This window comes from Lycorma delicatula, chromosome 4 (genome assembly GCF_047948215.1).
Source record: "Lycorma delicatula isolate Av1 chromosome 4, ASM4794821v1, whole genome shotgun sequence".
NCBI classification, from domain to species: Eukaryota; Metazoa; Arthropoda; class Insecta; order Hemiptera; family Fulgoridae; genus Lycorma; species Lycorma delicatula.
The window spans coordinates 96,399,561-96,419,576 of NC_134458.1; the positions used below are offsets into that span (position 1 = coordinate 96,399,561).

General features: G+C 29.0%; 1 protein-coding gene across 4 annotated transcripts in view; it reads right to left on the bottom strand.

The window, feature by feature from the left end:
• The window catches only part of LOC142323660 (orphan steroid hormone receptor 2-like), a 63,143-nt gene that overhangs the window by 38,818 nt on the left and 4,309 nt on the right, over positions 1 to 20,016 (bottom strand). For 2 of the 4 annotated variants that reach the window (XM_075363706.1, XM_075363704.1), the window contains exons 1-6: positions 17,232 to 17,366; positions 13,177 to 13,317; positions 8,743 to 8,882; positions 5,499 to 5,678; positions 1,433 to 1,636; positions 1,055 to 1,224 (exon numbers count right to left, since the gene is read on the bottom strand). In XM_075363706.1, coding sequence (XP_075219821.1) covers positions 1,055 to 1,224; positions 1,433 to 1,636; positions 5,499 to 5,678; positions 8,743 to 8,854 — 666 coding nt within the window. In that variant the 5' untranslated portion in view covers positions 8,855 to 8,882; positions 13,177 to 13,317; positions 17,232 to 17,366. Of the gene's footprint in view, positions 1 to 1,054; positions 1,225 to 1,432; positions 1,637 to 5,498; positions 5,679 to 8,742; positions 8,883 to 13,176; positions 13,318 to 17,231; positions 17,367 to 20,016 lie in introns of those variants that run through there. The other 2 variants (XM_075363707.1, XM_075363705.1) reach the window with 2 other exon arrangements.

A 20,016-nucleotide genomic window follows, 5' to 3' on the forward strand; every position in this document is an offset into this window, starting at 1 on the left:
TTATGTAACAATAGGGAGACTACAGTGTATAATATAGTTTACTATACTTTGGCTCTGGCTACCAGTACTTCATGTCCACCACAGCAGATACATGCGTAGTGCACAAAAAAATCTAAGAATGTGTTATTAATCCTTCATACAGAACTCAAAATTCATTTCTTTATACAACAAAGCAAAGAAGCATAAAAGTAAGAAACACAAAAAGGCAGTTCTTTTTTTTGCAAGAAAAAAAAATAAATCAATAATAAATTGCATTTTTTATTTGTAAGTAAACAGCCAGTGATATTTTAAGCATATAAATATAAAATTTCTGTGGATCATTTACGGAAGCTGTAAGAATGTTTGGACACCTACTGAAATTTTTCTGAGATAATTTAGTGAAGAATTTTTATTAGTAATACTCAAGTGCCCAAAACCTGAAAGATAAACTTCTTTTTTTAATTTGATTGTAATGATGAATGCATTACAGCAGTGTGTGTGTGTGTGTGTGTGTGTGTGTGTGTGTGCAGATACAGAAACTTGATAATCCACTTCACAGAATACTACACTTTGTCCAGATCAACTAAAACCTACATTAACATAAATTATTTCTAGTATTCAAGTTTTTATTATAATTAGAGAATTAAAACCTATAACCCACATAACAGTAATTTTGCAGTAATGGTAGAATAAAGTCCCAACAAAATATGAGGTGGCAGTGATATTGTAAAGAAAAAGTCTAGTTACATGGTCCAAAAAAAGCTTTATTTATCTTCACTTAAGATTAATCTTGATTGGAATATAACAGAAATGTTAAGAAGAAATAAATGAGTCATTATTAAAAAAAAATGCATTATCAATTTTTTGAACAGATAAATGTGCATAGTGTAATGGTGCATCAGAAAACAGATTCTAATAATAAAACTAGACATACTGCACTCACACAGGGAATTACTTTTATATGTCGATTCATTTTTCCTTAAATATTTTATTAGAAATTTCACTTCCCTGACTACTGGTTCACTATTAGGCTTTTGATTAACAGATTTTTATGTTACATAGGCAGTATTCTTACCTCTACAACAACCTTAGCGACTGTGTCTAAGGCACAATTAATGAGCGATCTCTCTTGTGCTACACTAAGCGCATCAATTAAATCACCATCTGGTAAATAACTATCAGATGAACCTTCTTCATCATCACCAGCATTAACACTTGGTGATGTCTGCTGAGTGAAGTCACCATCTGTTGAAAAAAATAATAATTATAATTTAGTACAATAACCCTAGTACACGAATAATAAACAAAAGTGATACTAAATATTGTTTTTACTATTAAATGCGTTTCACTCAATATATGCACATTAAGATGCAACACAAACTCCAATTGTTAACATACTATTAAAAGTAAAACACTGAAGAAGTAAAATAAATAATGTAAATTACTGATTTACCTGCACTCATTCCATAGGCTAAAGGGCTCATCATGCCTAGATTCGAAAGGGTCAATGCAGCAGCATGTTGTGAATCCAAACAAAGGTCTTTACGAATAAATATTTTCATTGGATTATTAGAGTAATTAGCTAAATTACTGTCACCACCCATAAATAAATTAAAGTCTTTCTTTTCTGACATAGGCTTACGTTCATGTTGTACAGCTGAAATTAAAAATAAACACATTAATTTATTACTAAAGTGGGAAAAAATATAAAATTGACATAAAAGAATGTCATGATTATGAAAAATTAAGAAGCCTGTCTTTACAATTTGGTGTTTACAAGCAGGACACATCCACTAATAGATAAAGTTTTAATCTATAAAGATCTCCTTCAGATCAACAGAATCTGAACCAGGGATGAAGTGATAAATATTACCAAAGTAGTTACTACGGTACGAGACAAAATTCTACTGCCATTCTGGCAATAGCACATTACTGATAAATTGTTTTAGATATCACTGATAAACATAACTTTTGTTTCCTAACATGCAATAGATGATTTTAAACTCTTATTTGAAGCTGAAAACTAAACTCAGAATCATGCTAAACTCAGAATCTTTCTATCAACCACCATTTTTGAAAAAATGTTAAAATTTATTTAAAGGATTTTTTTTTCATTTTTTAACTTATAGTTAGCATTTTAAGCTCCTATATTGTATTTTATTAGGTCATTTTTTATTAACTTTATTAACATAATTTGTAAGCTATAAATAAACAATACTAGACAAAGAATTAATTCATATCATATTCACATATTATAACATCATATCTAATACTGAAGAGCGAGCCTTCATGGACAAGATTGATCATCTCTGTGCAGGTCAAAACATGTAGCTGAAAACACAGCTGTGTTGTTTGTATTAACAACTGGATTTAGGAATGAATTAATTTTGTTCAGTCTTATTGCTGTCTTAAGTCAGTTAACAGTGCCTTGAAATTATGTGGATGCCTTTTGTTATGTATGTGGTGAGTTTACCGCAAAATCAAATAGAAAAAACATTACACCTTTAATTAAAAAAGCATATCATTTGTACGTTCAGTGTAAAATTGGTGATCAGGATAAGATGTGGGCTCCTCATATAGTATGCACTAATTGTTCTGTATATTTAAGAGGAAAGGTACACGAAAGGCTTTGCAATTTGGTGTACCTATGGTTTGGCGTGAACCAAAGGATCATGTAACCGATTGTTACTTTTGTTTAACAAGTGTGTCTAGAATTTCTAAAAATTCTAAACATACTGTAAAATATCCTTCACTGCAATCTGCGATCAGGCCTGTACTTCACAGTAAAATTATTCCAGTTCCTGAGCCACCTGTGAATGTATGTTTCAAAAGCAGCAATGAAGAATCAGGCAGTACTGAAGAAGACAACAATGATTTTGATCTGTCTTCCAATAAGCCACATCTTATATCACAAGGTGAATTAAATGACTTGGTTAGGGATTTAAATTTATCAAAAAAATCAAGCTGAACTGTTAGGATCAAGACTGCAAGGTTGGAATTTACTTAATACAAACATTTAGGGCTTTCAAAAGAACTTTCTCAGTACTTTATTGATGAAAATAATTTGGTTTATTGCATAATTATTGATGAGCTTATGTTGCACTTAGGACAAGTTCATAAACCTGAAGACTGGTGTCTTTTCATAGATTTGTCCAAGTATATTTTAAAAGTGGTTCTACTACACAACGGTAACAAATATCCTTCAATACCAATCGCTTATGGTATTAATTTGAAAGAGACATACGATGTGATGAAAGACGTTCTTGAAAAAATAAAATTATAAAAAACATAGCTGCAACATATGAGATGATTTGAAAGTTATAGCTATTTTGTTAGGCTACACCAAGTACATGTGTTTTCTCTGCGAATGGGACAGCCAAGCTAGGGATAAACATCATGTTACCAAAGAATGGAAGAAACAAGACAACTTAACTCCAGCTGGGAAAAATGTTATTCATAAACCCTTAGTTGAACCCAAAAAAATACTTTACCCCCTCTCCATATCAAGCTAGGACTAATGAAAAATTTTGTAAAAGCAATGAAGGACAGTCCTGGATTTTTGTATATCAGGCAGAAATTTCTGAATGTAAGTGAAGGAAAAATTAAAGAAGGAATATTTGTTTGTCCTCAAATAAGAGAGTTGGTCAAAGATGATGTATTTAACTCAATGTTAAATAATGTAGAAAGTGCAGCTTGGGCTTCAATTAAAGACGTTTGCAAAATTTTCTCGACAAACAAAAATCTGACAATTACCACAATATTGTTAATCAACTTCACACAGAACTATGGGATGTAATATGTCTTTGAAAATACATTTCCTCCACTCACATCTGGATTTTTTCCTGGAAAATCTCGGAGACGTAAGTGACAAACATGGTAAATGTTTCCACCAAGACATTTCGGTGATAGAAAGTCCCTACAAAGGGAAATGGAATACTAACATGCTAGCTGATTACTGTTGGACATTAATTCAGGGTGTTCCTGAGACTATTTATTAAGGAAAAGCATCAGCGAAATCATTCTAACACAGGTATGACCATCCAAAATTATAAATTTTACAGATTTTAACTGTATTTTCCCTTAATTTGTTTATGGAATAATTTATTTAAAATGAAGGATGATAGAATAATTGTATTTACAGATCTATAACGTATGCAAAAAAGCAATTCAAGAAATGATATCATACTTAGAGAAACATGAAAAATTTGTTTTTGGTCTATCAGTGTATATTGTTGTACATGCTAAGCTACTATGAACTTTTCTAAATCCACTACTTCAAACACACATTAAAAAATCTTTCTTGATGAAATAATTTTCAAAATTAATTACACAAAATACAATACACATTACTTTAATTATTAGCCAAGTTGTTGAAAACTGTATTAAAAAATGCAAGGAAGAACTTTACAACAATTGTGAATCTAGTTTAATTTTGCATTTAACATTCATAAAGCCACGTGATATAATATACTTACAGACATAAATAACACGATATAAAGATGTATGAGGTAAAAAGAAAAGCTATCAATTTCAGGAGTAATTCAAAATTATATAGCATCAAAAACTAACTGAACTAAACAAAACAAAGAATTAAATGATTTTAAAGAACTGAATCATGAAAATACAACTAGATTTTCATAGATAATTAAATGAGCATATCCCAACTTATATTAAGGTTTTGGCAGTTTGCATATGTTACAAATACCACAAGCTATTGGGACTTAGGAATTACAAAACTAATCTGTTTGTTTTGAGGTAGCAATTGTGCAATATTAAAACCAGACTTAATCATATTATGAAAGGAACACTACAACAGTTTTACTTTAAAGATGTGTCACTATCATCCAACTGACTTTCACAAGTTTACTAATATGAAAGTAGATCTGTGGACAGGATGGCTACTACTCCTTGAAGTACCTGAAATTCTGTTGTCTTGTTTATTATAGTTTCCACACTCTCCTAGAGGCCGGTTTGTTTTTTGTCAAAATATGTTCAGAATGATTTCAAATATGTTATGCTGCAGCTCGTCTGGTTATTCTGACACTTTATTCTTTAGAAAAAACAGAATCATCCTTTAACTGGAACCTTTTTATATTTGTTTATTAGGATTAGAAAGTTTTTTTAATAGAAATATTTTCTGATAATTTCTTTTTTAAATTATATATTATTTTTTAATTATTAGGTTATTGTAATTTCTTGACAGATTGATCTCTGTAAACATTACACTTAATTCTGTATTATACAAGTAAGGTTGATGTACAGAGATAAACCCACAACACTCTCACCCATTTTTTTGGCCTAATTTGTATTATTATTCTTATGGAATAGAAATCATTTCGTACAGGCTTTTATTATAGAAAATTCAAAGCAATAATAAATAAATAATAAGTATTCAAACAAAAATGAGATTATCTCAAATATTTATTAAGTTTTTCATTAAGCTCAAAAAGATAAGAGACTTATTAATTTTAACATCAAATATATTAATACTCTAAAATAAATAAAATACTGATACTCACAATCACTTCGCATGCCCATGGAAAGGCACTTCTGCAAGCGACAGTACTGACATCTGTTACGATGGTGTTTTGTCACTTCACAATTTTTACTCCCTCTACATTGATATCCCAACTGCTTACGAATTGACCGTTTAAAAAACCCTTTACAACCTTCACAACTAATAGCACCATAATGGCGGCCTGAAAAAATTAAACATAAGATTACCATAATATGTCATAATAATAAAGAAATGTAGAGAAAAGAGTCTGATCTACAACAATTATATAAATTAATTTAATGCATATACATCTTACAACTAGTCTATTTTAAATTAATTAAAAATTTAATTTAAAATCATTTAAATTAAAAGTAAGATTTTAATTTAAATGCACTATATTAAATAAAAATTACTGCTGAATATATTATAAAATGTATATATACACATACTATTAATATATATATATATATATACACAAAATATTGTATTACAAATTTTGTGGTTTTTAGTAGTGTTTATGTTTTCTAAATTTTTAAGTTTTTATTTCTTTTTTATCATTTGTTGATGTAATTATAGAACTGTATACAAACTGTTGATACAGGTTCCCACAAAAGTCAACTATTGGTATTAGTTTTTTTTTTTGGTATTTCTGTTACTGTGTTTGATGGTTAAATTGTTTTTTTGAATATATATATACACACACACTTGAATAAAGAAAGCTGTATACCAAATATCTGGAGAATTTCAGAATATCATATTAATCAAAAGTATGTTTCTAATTTGTTAACGTATTTCTAAAAATAATAATCTTGCTAATATATATATATATATATATATATATGTATATATACTCATTCTATATATTTAAAATACATGGCTGACTTTTTTCTCAATTCATCTACAGAATTACTCTATCAATTCAGACAGCTTCTATTATAACATACTATTAAACTTTGTAGATTAATTGTACAATTCTTTTGTATCATATCTTATTTTATATTTTTGAAACTTCTAAGAAGCAAATATATTTCTACATACAAAAAAAATATTTATAGGTGTTTAAATATCTAAAATAAATTTTAAATTAAAAAGTTAATTCTTTATATACAAATTTTTCTTGTACAATTTATTTTTACTGAAGGGTCGAGGGGTTTTTGTCAGGACGATCTCTCTGTATATACAAAATGGCATATTTTGTTTCATTATAATTAGTTTAGAACAATAGTAATTTTTAACTTCCTAACTTTATTGACGTTCATTATATCAATATTGAACAGAACCTAATCTTTACTTTAAAAACAATTGGCCTACATTTTTATTTTATCATCATTTTTGAGCTGTAATTAATGGAAATAAAAAAGACGCACCTAAAAATCATAAAAGTATTGGTAGAAGAATGTCTTAAATTTAATTTCTGTGAAATTGTAATAACATCTAGAAAGAGAACTTCTAAGAAAAATAGCAAGTAAAATTACTACTTTTTGAAAAGAAAGTCTTCAAACATGGTGTCTAAATCAAAAATGGTAGACTGAGCAAAAGTATTTATAAAAAAAATTAACAAACTAAAAAAATCCTCATATTTCAGTTTAACAAAGCAATATTTATTAGGATATGTAAAATTAAAAAAAATTACATAACAAGTAGTTAAATATTAAGAGAAAAAGATCAATAACTAAAATAGATTTTAAAAATTAGTTAATACAAAATATTAAGTTTAATACAGTCCTAACACACTTGAATGACTGAGCACAATGAATGAAATAAATCTTGAAAATGTTACAGTATAACAAATTTATGATAACAATGATCAACTTACTGCATATGTCTACAAAGAATTTGATGCATTCTATTGATTGTACATTATTATGTTTTATTTGTTATTAATGTATTTTGTAAAGAGAATATCTACTACTTTAATCTTAAATGACTAATCTAAGACAAATAAAATATTATTAAACTGTACAAAATATCTGTTAGGTCTATCCTGGAATATTTATCTTTTACTTGGAAAAGTGGAAGAAGTTACAGTATTTATAAAATTGAATTAATCTTTGGTAAATTCATAGGTTACTTAAAAAGAAGGTTTCTGGTTCATAATGAAAATGAATCCTTGTTGAGAGAGCTAGGTCTTTTTACTTTCAGTAGTTGCTAATGTGCCATATTTCTAAAAAGAAGTTAATGTCTTTATATCTCAGGAAATGTTTTTGATCAAACTGACAACCCTATGATCTATTTTCTGTCAATTTAAGATTTTGTGTGCAGTTACCTCTCTATACTCTCTCCTATTGCTAGGTTTATTATAGCAACAAATAAAGTTCATGATGACAACAATTTTAGATATAATGTATTAAAATTAAAGAAAAGATTGATATAAGTTTGATGGAAGATAAGAGAACTTAGTTTGTAGGATGCTTTGTTTTTTAAATAAAGATTATATATGTTGCATGTATTATTTTTCTGCATATATATTTACCTGTGTGGCTGAATATGTTTTGCATGTAAAGAGGAGAAATTATGTTTTAATTTATGTTTTATTTATTATATATTGTAAATTTAACACACATTACTGTACATAGTAGCATTTTTGTTTATAATCTGTATGTTTTAAATCTTTGTTTTTAAATTATAAATCAGTACAGAAAATGCTAGTAAAAACACCAAATTTGGTACCATTCTGTTGCACAATTCTTTACTTTTCTTTAAGTGGCTGTCTCTATGGTGTTAATTAAAAAAAAAAAATTATGAAGACTTCAAAAACCGACTCCCAGATTGAGTGTTGAAAATAAACTGGTTGCCACTGCAATACTCACCAATAATATATAATTTTTATTGCATACTCATTTGTTTTCCATTGCACTTAGTGCTAGTTGAACAGCAGTCTGTGAAGCATAGAACTTGTTTTATTCCTACCATCAAATGTGTGGTGAATAATGTAATTTGTATTCTGCAAATGCAGGTATGACCTAACTAACATAATAATGAGCACAGCATGATAAGCACTCCAGAATTCCTGAATCATCTGCTTATTTTACAACAAAAAAATAGCAAATCATATTACACCTGCTGTTGCTCAGTTTCTATTTTTCTTTTATCTATTATTTTTTTAAGAACAAACTCTTGTGCAACACGTCAAGGTTGAAACTGTTCTAATATTGCACGGTTTGCTTTACTTTTCCATCTATTTAGCCACAGATGATGATAATAATAATAATAAATGTTTAAGAAAACTGTACATATAAAAAATTACAATTTAAGGTTTTATTTACCTGAGGCCCTATCTCCGCATACAACACAAATTTCTACAGCTAAACAAAGAGAATGGATTTTTTCTGGAGCAGAAGATGACATTTCCACTGTGTAGTCTATTGGTGTATCCATATTCAGAATCCATGTGCTATTTAGTTAACTGAAATGCAGAATAAATTAATGCCTAATTAATTTAAATTACAATATTTATTAAAACAAACCCTATGGAGAACAATGAATGCAAATAAATATAAACCATTCCTTTACCACTTATGTGTACAGGTAATAAAGACAATATTGAATTTAACAACATATAAATGTCTTCGATTATAAATTTATATGATGCAGGCATGAAATAAATTCACATGTTTAATGAGCTGATGGCTAAACTTAGTGATAAATAATTTTGAGTTTGGAACCAGTTAGGCAGAAAGGAAGAACCAAAGATTTATTTACAGTAACATATAATACATGACATAGACTGGCAACTTCTGGATTTAACCAAACCATATCAGCTATACTAATTGAATCCTATATATTTATTTATGTGTTTCATATTTAACATATTATACAACTATGAACAACAGCACTGATGATGATGTACAAACTAGAATCACTCCCAATGTGTACATAATTTACATGGTATAGTTTTCCAAATCAAAAGAAGATGGAAAAGACAGAAGATTAAAGGGTTATATCTAATCAGCAAATGGTTATTTAATTAAATAAAGAGTATACAAGATGTGCAGTTTGGGTTAGGAATAGAAATAGGGCAAGCACAAAGGCTATCCTTAACTTTGTTTAATAAGTTATTGAAGATATGATGGAAAATATTCTACAAGAGGATGATAGTTTCAGGATAGGAGAAGAGAAAATCAGCTGTGTAAGATTCATAGATAGATGGGGATTTTAGAAAATGAAGCATAGGATATTCAAACGGTGATTTCAGAATTAAAAGATATTATGAGACAACACAATATGAAGATGAATGTTAAGAAAGCAAAAATAATGAGGGTAGGTGACAATAAGGTGATACACGTTTACAGAAAAAGAGGAAAGAATGGAAAAAATAAAACAGTACAGATATTTACATACTATATTAACAGGAAATTACCAAAAAAAAAAAAAAATGGAATACAAAGAATTGTAATGACTAAGGAAGTATTTAATAGAAATAATAATTCTTCCAAGACTATTTTCTTCTTCAAATTCTACTATACCTTATAACGTATAGATCAAGAAGTGTCTTGTTTAATGTTTACCTGCTGAGGAGGTAATAATTTAATCAACTGCATTAAATTCACACGAAATCTGTGTTAAAATAAAAAACTGAAATGTAAAATCTGTAGTTAAGATTTATTATATGGAGGGTTAAGTATATTTCACTTTTTAAATGTTATTAGGTATTAGGTATGCTGGCTCAGTATCCAGATTTAAAACCGATAGTGTTATAGATACTGACAAATAGATGGGTAGTTTATCATGCATTTTCTTTCTTCAATCTAGGGATATCAAATTAAGTGAAATAAAATTTACTCAAATAGGACTAGAAGTTTGCTTTTGAAAATGAGATATTTCTAAAGGAGTGTCAAAATCAGTCCTCTTCAACTTGAAAAAAAAAGTCAAAGAGACTTAGTCACCATCACTTAAAGATAATAAGCAAGTTCAATTAAAGCTTAAATTATGTGTTATATATAAAGATTACATAAAATATTTATCATCAAAGTAAATTCTGATATACCATTTCGTATCTAACCAAATATTTTTAGTCTACTTTACAACTTAAGATTAGATTTTTATCAAATTTTTCTTAGTATTTCAAACTTTATAAAATTGATTAAAAAAAACTTAACTGATTTTTACTCTCCTGGCTAAAGCAATATATGCTGCTATAGCAGCCATAGCTATAACAGGGAAGTATATATTTATACATGGTATATGTGGTATATTGTAAAAATTATTAATTTCAAACCATCCTTTAAACAACTGCTTTACATCATAGTTGAGTGGTGAATCAAATTAACCAACAAACTGCAAAAACCATAATGAGATAACAAAAATATCAATATGTTACCAGGGCAGCACGTTGGGTCCATTGTTGTGGGTGGTGGAATTTGATTCCCTTCTGCGGCTGAGACTGCCTGGCGGGTGTCTCATCATGGCTTATGCCGACGATGGGCTTCTACTGATTGAAGGAAGCTCACAGAAGGAGGTTGAGTTCCGAGCCACCCTGGCTTGCAGGATATTTCGAGTTGTGGGTATCAACATATGATGATGTTCAGTCCAGAGAAGACCACAATGGTGCTTCTTAAAGGCTGTTTGGCAGTGAGGTGTCAGGTTTGTGTTTTGATGTCAGGCCTTTGTATTAAATATGTTCAAGTTCAAAAACACCTCAGGATGTTTCTTGACGAGAAATTGCAGTTCACGAAGCACCTTAATTACGTCGCGGAAAAGGCCTGTCGTGCCTTCTTTGGTATTTCACAAATGGTCAATCCTGATTGGGGTCTCAATTTTAAGACTATACTATCCTGTATATAAGGGTGTATGCAAGGCATATGCTATATGCAGTGCCTGTTTGGGCGGATAGGCTAAAATTTAAAAGCTGTCGGGATATATTAAGGGCTCAACACCTTATATTATTAATGGTAACGGGAGGTTACCATACTATTTCACAGGAGACAATCTTGATGATTACAGGTGTGAAACTGATAGATTTAATTGTATCAGAAAAGCAGCAGCATTATGTTGCTAAGAAGTCAGGTGAATTGACTACAGAAAAAATTCACAAGATAGAACAGCATGGTAATGCTTTATGGCAGTCCAGATGGGATGAGGCAGCAGGTGGATGTTATATGCTTGATCTCTTCCTAGACGTTGGTTTGTGGGGCGCCCCCTTTGGGTCCACCTTAACAAGTATGTGACGCAATTTCTTTCTGGTCATGGTGCCTTCCAAGACAGACTCCAGCAATTTGGCAGGGTGGATTGAGGTGTGAATCCAGATTGTAGACCACATGACAAATACCATATAATTTACGAATGCATGAAATACAAACTTTTGCGCACAGACTATTTGTTGGCTCAACTTTATCAGGTCGACATTAGATCTTTGTGAGAATTGTAAAAACCAGGCTGAATGGGTAATCATTGAAAATTTCAACAAGTACCTTGCAAGAGAACAGATTACCGAGGGAATTTAGGTTCCACCTGGTCTTTCCTGTATCATGGTTTTGTTGTTCTAGTGTTATGAGGTTTGATGTTTTTGTAGTGTTTTGTTCATTTAGTTTTATTTGTAAGTTCATTTTTATTTTTTTGTTTTCTGTTATGTTATGGCTGCGTATAGAACTCAATTTCTAACCTATCGAGTAGGTAGTTACATTTTTAATTTCAGTTCCTTCATGTCATTCAGTCTTGTTAGACTTGACATAATGTGGTTTATTTTAACGAGTTCACTTCCTAGTAGTACACCGATGGGAATATCACATGTGGTATTCGCATCAATGGCATCCCGACTGAGGCAAGAACAGGGCCGAGAGATGTCTTTTGCCAGGGTTCTGAAGATGACCTCTGGTAAAGCCCACAAGGGCTAGGTACAGAGGGGATGGCATGGCAACCAAAACTGCCACATGCAGGGCGTTTTCCCCTACAAGGTCAGGATGATGCAAACTTATTTTACAAACAAATTCTTATTATTCTAGTTTGAAACATCAAGTGGTTTTTAAATTTACTGCATTTTTATTGCAGTTAAATTAAATACACACTTAAGAACATTTAATATATACAAATAAAATTTAAAAGTTTTATAAAAAGCAAACAAATTTTTTAAGTTATTTACAGCAGGAACTAATTAATTTTAAAACTAAAAACAACTAAATAGTTTGGAAACATATTTACAAAATGATAAAAAATAACTAATCTGCAGGGTTATGAGAAACATCCACATGATTATTAAGGCAGGCTTCCACCTTATATATTTCATATTGTTTTAATTTACATAGTTTAGTATTAAAAGTATGTGTCCAATAATGTTTCAAGACCAATAATACTAATAATTCATCTGATCTCTATGATGTTTCAACGAACAGTACGTAACAACATACAGTTCAATGAGCAATAATTTCTACTTGATAACTGAATATCAATGTATGTTATACCATCTAAAATAGTGAAATGATATATTTTTATACAGAACATATTAGAAATACTGAAGCTAATTTGATATTAAAGATAAGGAACCTGTTTTAATTTATATCTCTACTATGGTTTTTTTTTGTTAATAATTCTTGTCAAAACTGCCTAAACTAGAAGAGTGTGTCCTTTCAATGACTGAAATTAGTTCTAGGAATGCATAAAGGAAAAACATTTTCTTTTTTTAAAAAAACTCAGTCAATTAAGTAAAAATTAATTATCAGCTAACTCAGTATCAAATGATACAATTATAACTAAATGGAATTTACCAGAAAAATTATAACAAAATTCCAGTTCACAAGATAACAAATACATCATATAATTGCAGAAATAAGTTATCTCCATAACTGTGTTTCCAAGAAGCCCACAGCAAGCAAACATCCATAGCAAGTTTTAAACGAATCTTCATTCTAAAAAAGAAAACGATGAATATAAAAGTTATCATTGAAAATAAAACCAAAAAGTATATGTACATCAACAACTTTTCTGCTGGTAATTTTTATTTTAATACTTAACATTCAAATGCATTTTTATGAAACTATAATTGTTTAGAATTTTAACATAATTGAGAAATAACATGAATAACTATACACATCCTGGAAATATAGTTTTCCCATTTAAAGCTTTGTACTTCATGCACTAAAAATACATTTATGTCATTATACAAAATATAATTTATGAACTTATTTTACTATTACTATAAATTAATCACACCACTAAAACAAAATGTATATAATGTTTTAATTACTTTATAAGGATTGAAGATTATTTATTTAGTTGTAAGAATACAACTAAATGCCAAGTTGAACTACTTGGCATTAAATAATATCCTAGTCGTCAAAACTGTCAAGCAGAACTTAAAAAAAAATAGGATAATAATAAGTAATTTCTGTACAAAAAAAAATATGAATGGGTCCTAATTATATACACTGGGTTCCCTAATAAAAGAAACAGCTTTTATTTTTACATTAAATGGTTAATTTTGTTACAATATGGTGCTAATTATTTGAATGAATGTATTTTTGTGATAGTAACTGACTTTATTCAGAGATTTAAATTTTATTTCAAGTTAGTAATTTTAGACCTGCGCAGTTTTTATTCTGTTTAATAAAAATATTTACATTCAGTCTTTATGATTTTTTCTTACACAAAATTGCAATGTAGAAGCCTTTTTTAAAATGAAACCTTGGGGTAAAGTAAGTAATAAGACATTATTATTATTATTACTGCACATACTTACATGTAATATATTGTACAAAATGTCTGGAGTAATGTATAAGCATAACACAAGTCAACTATGCATAACTCAAAAAGGTGGGAATGTTTAACATGAATAGCAGACGGAGAGTGCTAGAATAAATGCAGTGTTTCTCACTGGCTATAATAAATAACATTTACATGTCCTGTTTACAATATGTTTTGATAAGACTTAAACCTATAACCTTGAATGTAAACGTTCACTTGGATGCAAATAGCAAATATATATGAACATGCTAATTCTAATCATAATCAGTTGAAAAGAACATTTTACTTCATATCAATTAAATACAATACAGCTTAAGTACAATTTTATTTTTATGCATTAAGGTAGTAATAATGCAGACTGTAGTAGAATTTTCTTTTTTATATTACGGCAGTTACAATACAATTTAAATTCCCAGAGAGCTCATATAAACTGTAATAATATCAAAATAAGTAAAAGATAAAATAGGAAAAACTTATATTGTAATACAGAACCAAAATTAAATCATTAAGGAAAAATCATAATAGTCATCAAACAGTTGAATAAACTTTAACCAAATTTTTTTCAAGATTTTAATAAAATACAACAAGGCAATAGTTTTGTCATCTATGATAGTAGGAGAGTAAAAATTATACAAAATTACTTATTTTTAATGATAAAAAGTCAAATAAAACTTGATAAACTATTTTTATTTATTTTAATACGTTTAATAATGTTTATAGCTGCCATCATCTGTAATACTAGCACTGTATTGCTGTTGCAGCTAAAGATCACAAAGAATCATTACTACTAAATACTCCTACACAGGTGTATATAACACACTCACCGACATACTACTATGCAAAATAAGTAAAAATAAAGAAAAGGACAATAAACCAAATAAAAAATTTTTAAAATGCATCTCCATAAAAAGACAAAAATTTAAAAAGAAAGCTGGATGGAATGTAACTTTCAGAATAATTACAACAAAATAAATCATCATATATATAGAACACACAACAAAAAAACACAATGCCCTAGGTATACTATACAAATAAGATTACTCTGATGACCACAAAAAGTTCTACAATGGGCCAACATGATATAAAAACAACATGTACAATGGACAAATAAAAGCAATGAATGCAGTGTTAACATTTGCCAACCACAGAAACGTATCAAAAATACAACCACCACCTATAAATTCTATACAGCACAAAAAAGAACAATACATCTTTACAAGTTTGAATATTACAGAATAAACTAACACAGCAAACATTCCAACTCAAAACAGCACAATAAGAAAGTTATTTTTTTAATCAGTCAATACATTTTTATCAATTTCCTTTTATAAGAGGTCTATATAGACAGCTAAATATCTCAAATAAAACCAGGTAACATCTTTATTTTCATTAAAATATAAAACAATCAACAAATGACAAAATATTAGCCAACCATTACTTACCAGCTAGTCATACTGCTGATGGCAACAATATAAATTTTTCTACAAATAAACAACATGTAAGTTTGAATTGGATTAAGTGTGTAAACATATTGAACAAGATAAATGAACAATGATTATAATGTGATTAAAATTTTAACACAACTTATTAGGCTAATATCTTAAAATAATAATAAAAAGATAATTATCAATCATTGTAATTAATGCTTTTTCTTTTTCCTGTTTAGCCTCCGGGAATTACCGTTCAGGTATTACTTCTGAGGACGATATGTATGAGTGTAAATGAAGTGTAGTCTTGTACAGTCTCAGTTCGACCACTCCTGAGATGTGTGGTTAATTGAAACCCAACCACCAAACAACACCGGTATCCACAATCTAGTATTCAAATCCATACAAAAATAACTGACTTTACTAGGACTTGAACGCTGGAACTCTCGACTTCCAATCAGCTGATTTGAGAAGACACATTTACCACTAGACCAACCCAGTGGGTTATTGTTATTAATGCTTTCCTTTTCCTTTCTTTTATGTTTAGCCTCCGGTAACTACCGTTTAGATAATTCTTCAGAGGATGAATGAGGATGATATGTATGAGTGTAAATGAATGTAGTCTTGTACATTCTCAGTTTGACTATTCCTGAGATGTGTGGTTAATTGAAACCCAACCACCAAAGAACACCAGTATCCACAATCTAGTATTCAAATCCGTGTAAAAATAACTGGCTTTACTAGGACTTGAACCCTGTAACTCTCGACTTTCCAAATCAGCTGATTTGGGAAGACGCGTTAACCACTAGACCAACCCGGTGGGTTATTGTTATTAATGCTAACATTAAATAACATCACTACTACAATGATTAACCAACATAAAGCAGTTGATCACACAGAGAAATTTTAACTACTGTCATTTTGGAAGAATCATAAGAAAAATACCAGTTAAAACAATCAGCCAAATGAAAGAAATGGTCTCCAGCTACTGAATTTTTGTTAAATTTCATCAGAAAAGCCAGCATTTCATTTAATATTCTAATGTTAAATGTGAGAGAAAATAATTCTGGGCTGTTAACTTAGATCACTGTATAAAAGTCAGAAACAAGGGGGAAATGTGTTCTAGACTATTTATAAACAAATATAAATTTTGTACAACTTCATAATCGAAACGAATTTTTATCAACATCTCGCTAACTCTTGTAGTATATATATATAATTATAAAATGTCAGGAGAAATTACTTATAACAGCAGTAATGATAGGTAATAACGATCAGATCTTAATTTTACATCAAAATAATATTAACAAGAAAGCAAACAAAACATATTAATAATTTCTAGTAAAACTTCTAATTAAACTTCTCGAGAAATAAGAATAAAAAATGAATTTTACAAAACCAGGGCAAGCTGAATACAAACTAATAACATACCAAAATTTGAACGCCGAGATAGAAATAAGTTCATTTCTTACAAACAACAACTATGATGAAAATTTAAGTAAATTAGAATAACTATAGATAAATAAAAGTTCTACATGATTAAAAAATATGGACGCACGTTTAGCAACAGATAGGTTAAGAATGTTGTACGGAGAACAACTTTCATAAAAAAAAAAACTAAGCATAAATATATTGCATAACGCTTAACTCACCCTAGCTATAAAGTCATTTTAGTAGATAATGCCACACTTTGCTGTATTACAACAAATAAAAATAGTTTAACAAATAAAACAAATTCAACCACAAACAGGCCTCAAATCCACGGTCCACCTACTCCGTGTGCTACGTTCTTGTTCTTCTGCAAGTTCAATTATATTTTTTTACCTTCTGTCATTTTTCTACAAAGTATATTTTAGAGCAAAAAATTCTGACATAGGATAAAGTCATTCTTTTTTAGATCTGGATAAATTATTTTCATAATACTTAATAATTTATAAATACCATCAAAATACAAGAACTAACCGAAAATGTACAATAACAATAGCCTACAAATTTTTATTTTACTGTAGAAGAAAAATAGAGATAAACACCAATTCTATTTTTTTGTAAGTAATAATTTTTGTAATTACAAGTAATTACAGGCTTATTATATATAATTAAACAATATTTGCTTATTTGCTTAATCTAAAAGTATTAACAAAATGGTGTTTTAACAGTTGTTAAAACTGCAATTCGACATATTCAATTTACAAATCTGTGGAATCCAGATGAAAGAACCATTTAGACTTCTCGCCCCAAAGAACAATTCATCGAAACTTGATTAAAATTTTAATTAAATTTTATTAGTTTATTTATGAATGAGCTATAATTGAATACCTTCGTAAAAGCTCTTCGTAAAAGCTATACTATTTAACTTTCAAACATTCTACCTTAGTACAAGTGATGAGTCCATTAAAGTTTTCTAGTTTCTTACTTGGTCTCTGATTGACCACTTACTTTGACATTTAACTGAACCCCAATAGGAACTATAAGATAGATAGTATAGCTGAAATTTACTCTCGGATCACTCTTTTATTTATAATTTTTATTTTGTAGCTTTCATTATTTTTGCATTCTACAATTATCTATTTTTTGTAAAAATAAGGTAGCTGAAATCATCTCTTTGGTGCTCAAAGAACATATGGACCTCAGATATGATCAAGAAAGTATTGGATATAGTCATCCAATATTTCTATCACTGATATCTAAAACTTTAGTATGCATTGATTTAAGTTAGAATCAAATATTTTTATTGTATTAGTATACAATGGTATTATTAGATGTACACTTTAATTACTACTCTTACAAATTATTCAGGGGCTAGATTAAACATTTGATGAAAATCAACCTGGAGTCTTCTTCATACAAAAAATATTATAAGACAAAGGGAGTAAACCACGGACATTAATGAAAATATAGAAGAAAACTCTACATAGATAAGGTAGAGAACAATCTTGAAAGAGAGGCAGTAGTGAAGATCTGTTATAATAGCCTGTAAGATAAGTATAAAAAGAAGTTGCATTTGACTCGGACACCGTATGTAACTATGCTAATTGAGTTATAGCAAGCAACATGAGACAGCTTGGATAAATTTGAAATTTCCCTCAATAAAAATAATGTTCAGATATCTTAAAACAATCACTATGTCAAAATTTCAAATAATATCAATATATTCAAATTAATCCTCATTATAGCTGACATGGAATCAAGGAACATGGAATCATTATAATTTGTTGAACAGACTTGATATAACATATAAAAGAGCTAATAAAAATCACAAAGGAAATAATTTTCATAGAATTAAAAATAAAAAACTCTTACCTGATTAGATGTTGATATAAAATAACTACAATGGTAACAAACTTGAATTTAAAACAATCACTAATAAACAACTAAAATGCACAACCAATTTACACTAAAACCGGGGTTCATATGACACTATGATTCAAAACATACACACAAACCTGTGCTTGTGCCTCCTAAATTTACACAATTTCCTCCCCTCTTACAACAAATGAGATGTATGAATACTATTTACTATGGATGACATGGCCTTACTTTAAAAATGTTGTATATCAAAGCAAATTAATTTATAGCTTTTAGCATTATACTCAACTATAATATTTGAATAATGACAAAAGTTGAATTAAAATATATATATATTTTTTAAATATATTAAAATATATTGCCCAACAGCACAAATTTATTAGTGAAATATTTGAGTATTTTATTTAATCAAGCAGCTCATTGATTTAATTATTTGAAAAAAAATTTAGCATTTTTGGGGTCTTATCATAGCTCTTTTGTATAGCTAAGTCTTATCCTAGCTATACAAAAGGGGGCGAAGGAACCGTGTGCGTACTAAACTTCATGAAACAACCTATGAACAACTGCTACATAAAATATGTTGTCATTCAGTGCAAATTTGTAGAAATACTATATTTATTCTTTTTATTATTTCATATGAATAAAAATAAAACAAATGTCAAATTCAATAAAGAACAAAACTAAGAAATATTAGTTAAACCAAAGCCAGTTTTCACATATGGATTCAGCTGTGTACACAGATGTTGTTACTGATACTGTTATGTATGTAATGTGAATGGGTTGATGAACCTGGCAAAGATCCAAATTAATGATTAAATCAGCACTAGTCCTAAGAGTTATGGCTGACCAATGAATACAGAGATAAGTTCAAGATCAAAGAATTTACTTTTATCTAGAGGCATATTTAGAAGTTAAATATGAAGTTAATGAAGGTAGTACTAAGGAGTAAGATGAAGAAGACCAGATAGTTTGACAATTGTTTTGACAATAGAGTTGCCCAATAAGCCGTGTTAATGGTTTTAGTCAATAAGTAGATAATTAAGGGATTATGTCAAGTGGATAATACAAGAAGAGAAGAACTGAATGAAAGATGCAAAACCATGGTGGTACAGTTATACCAGTTGTGTAAAT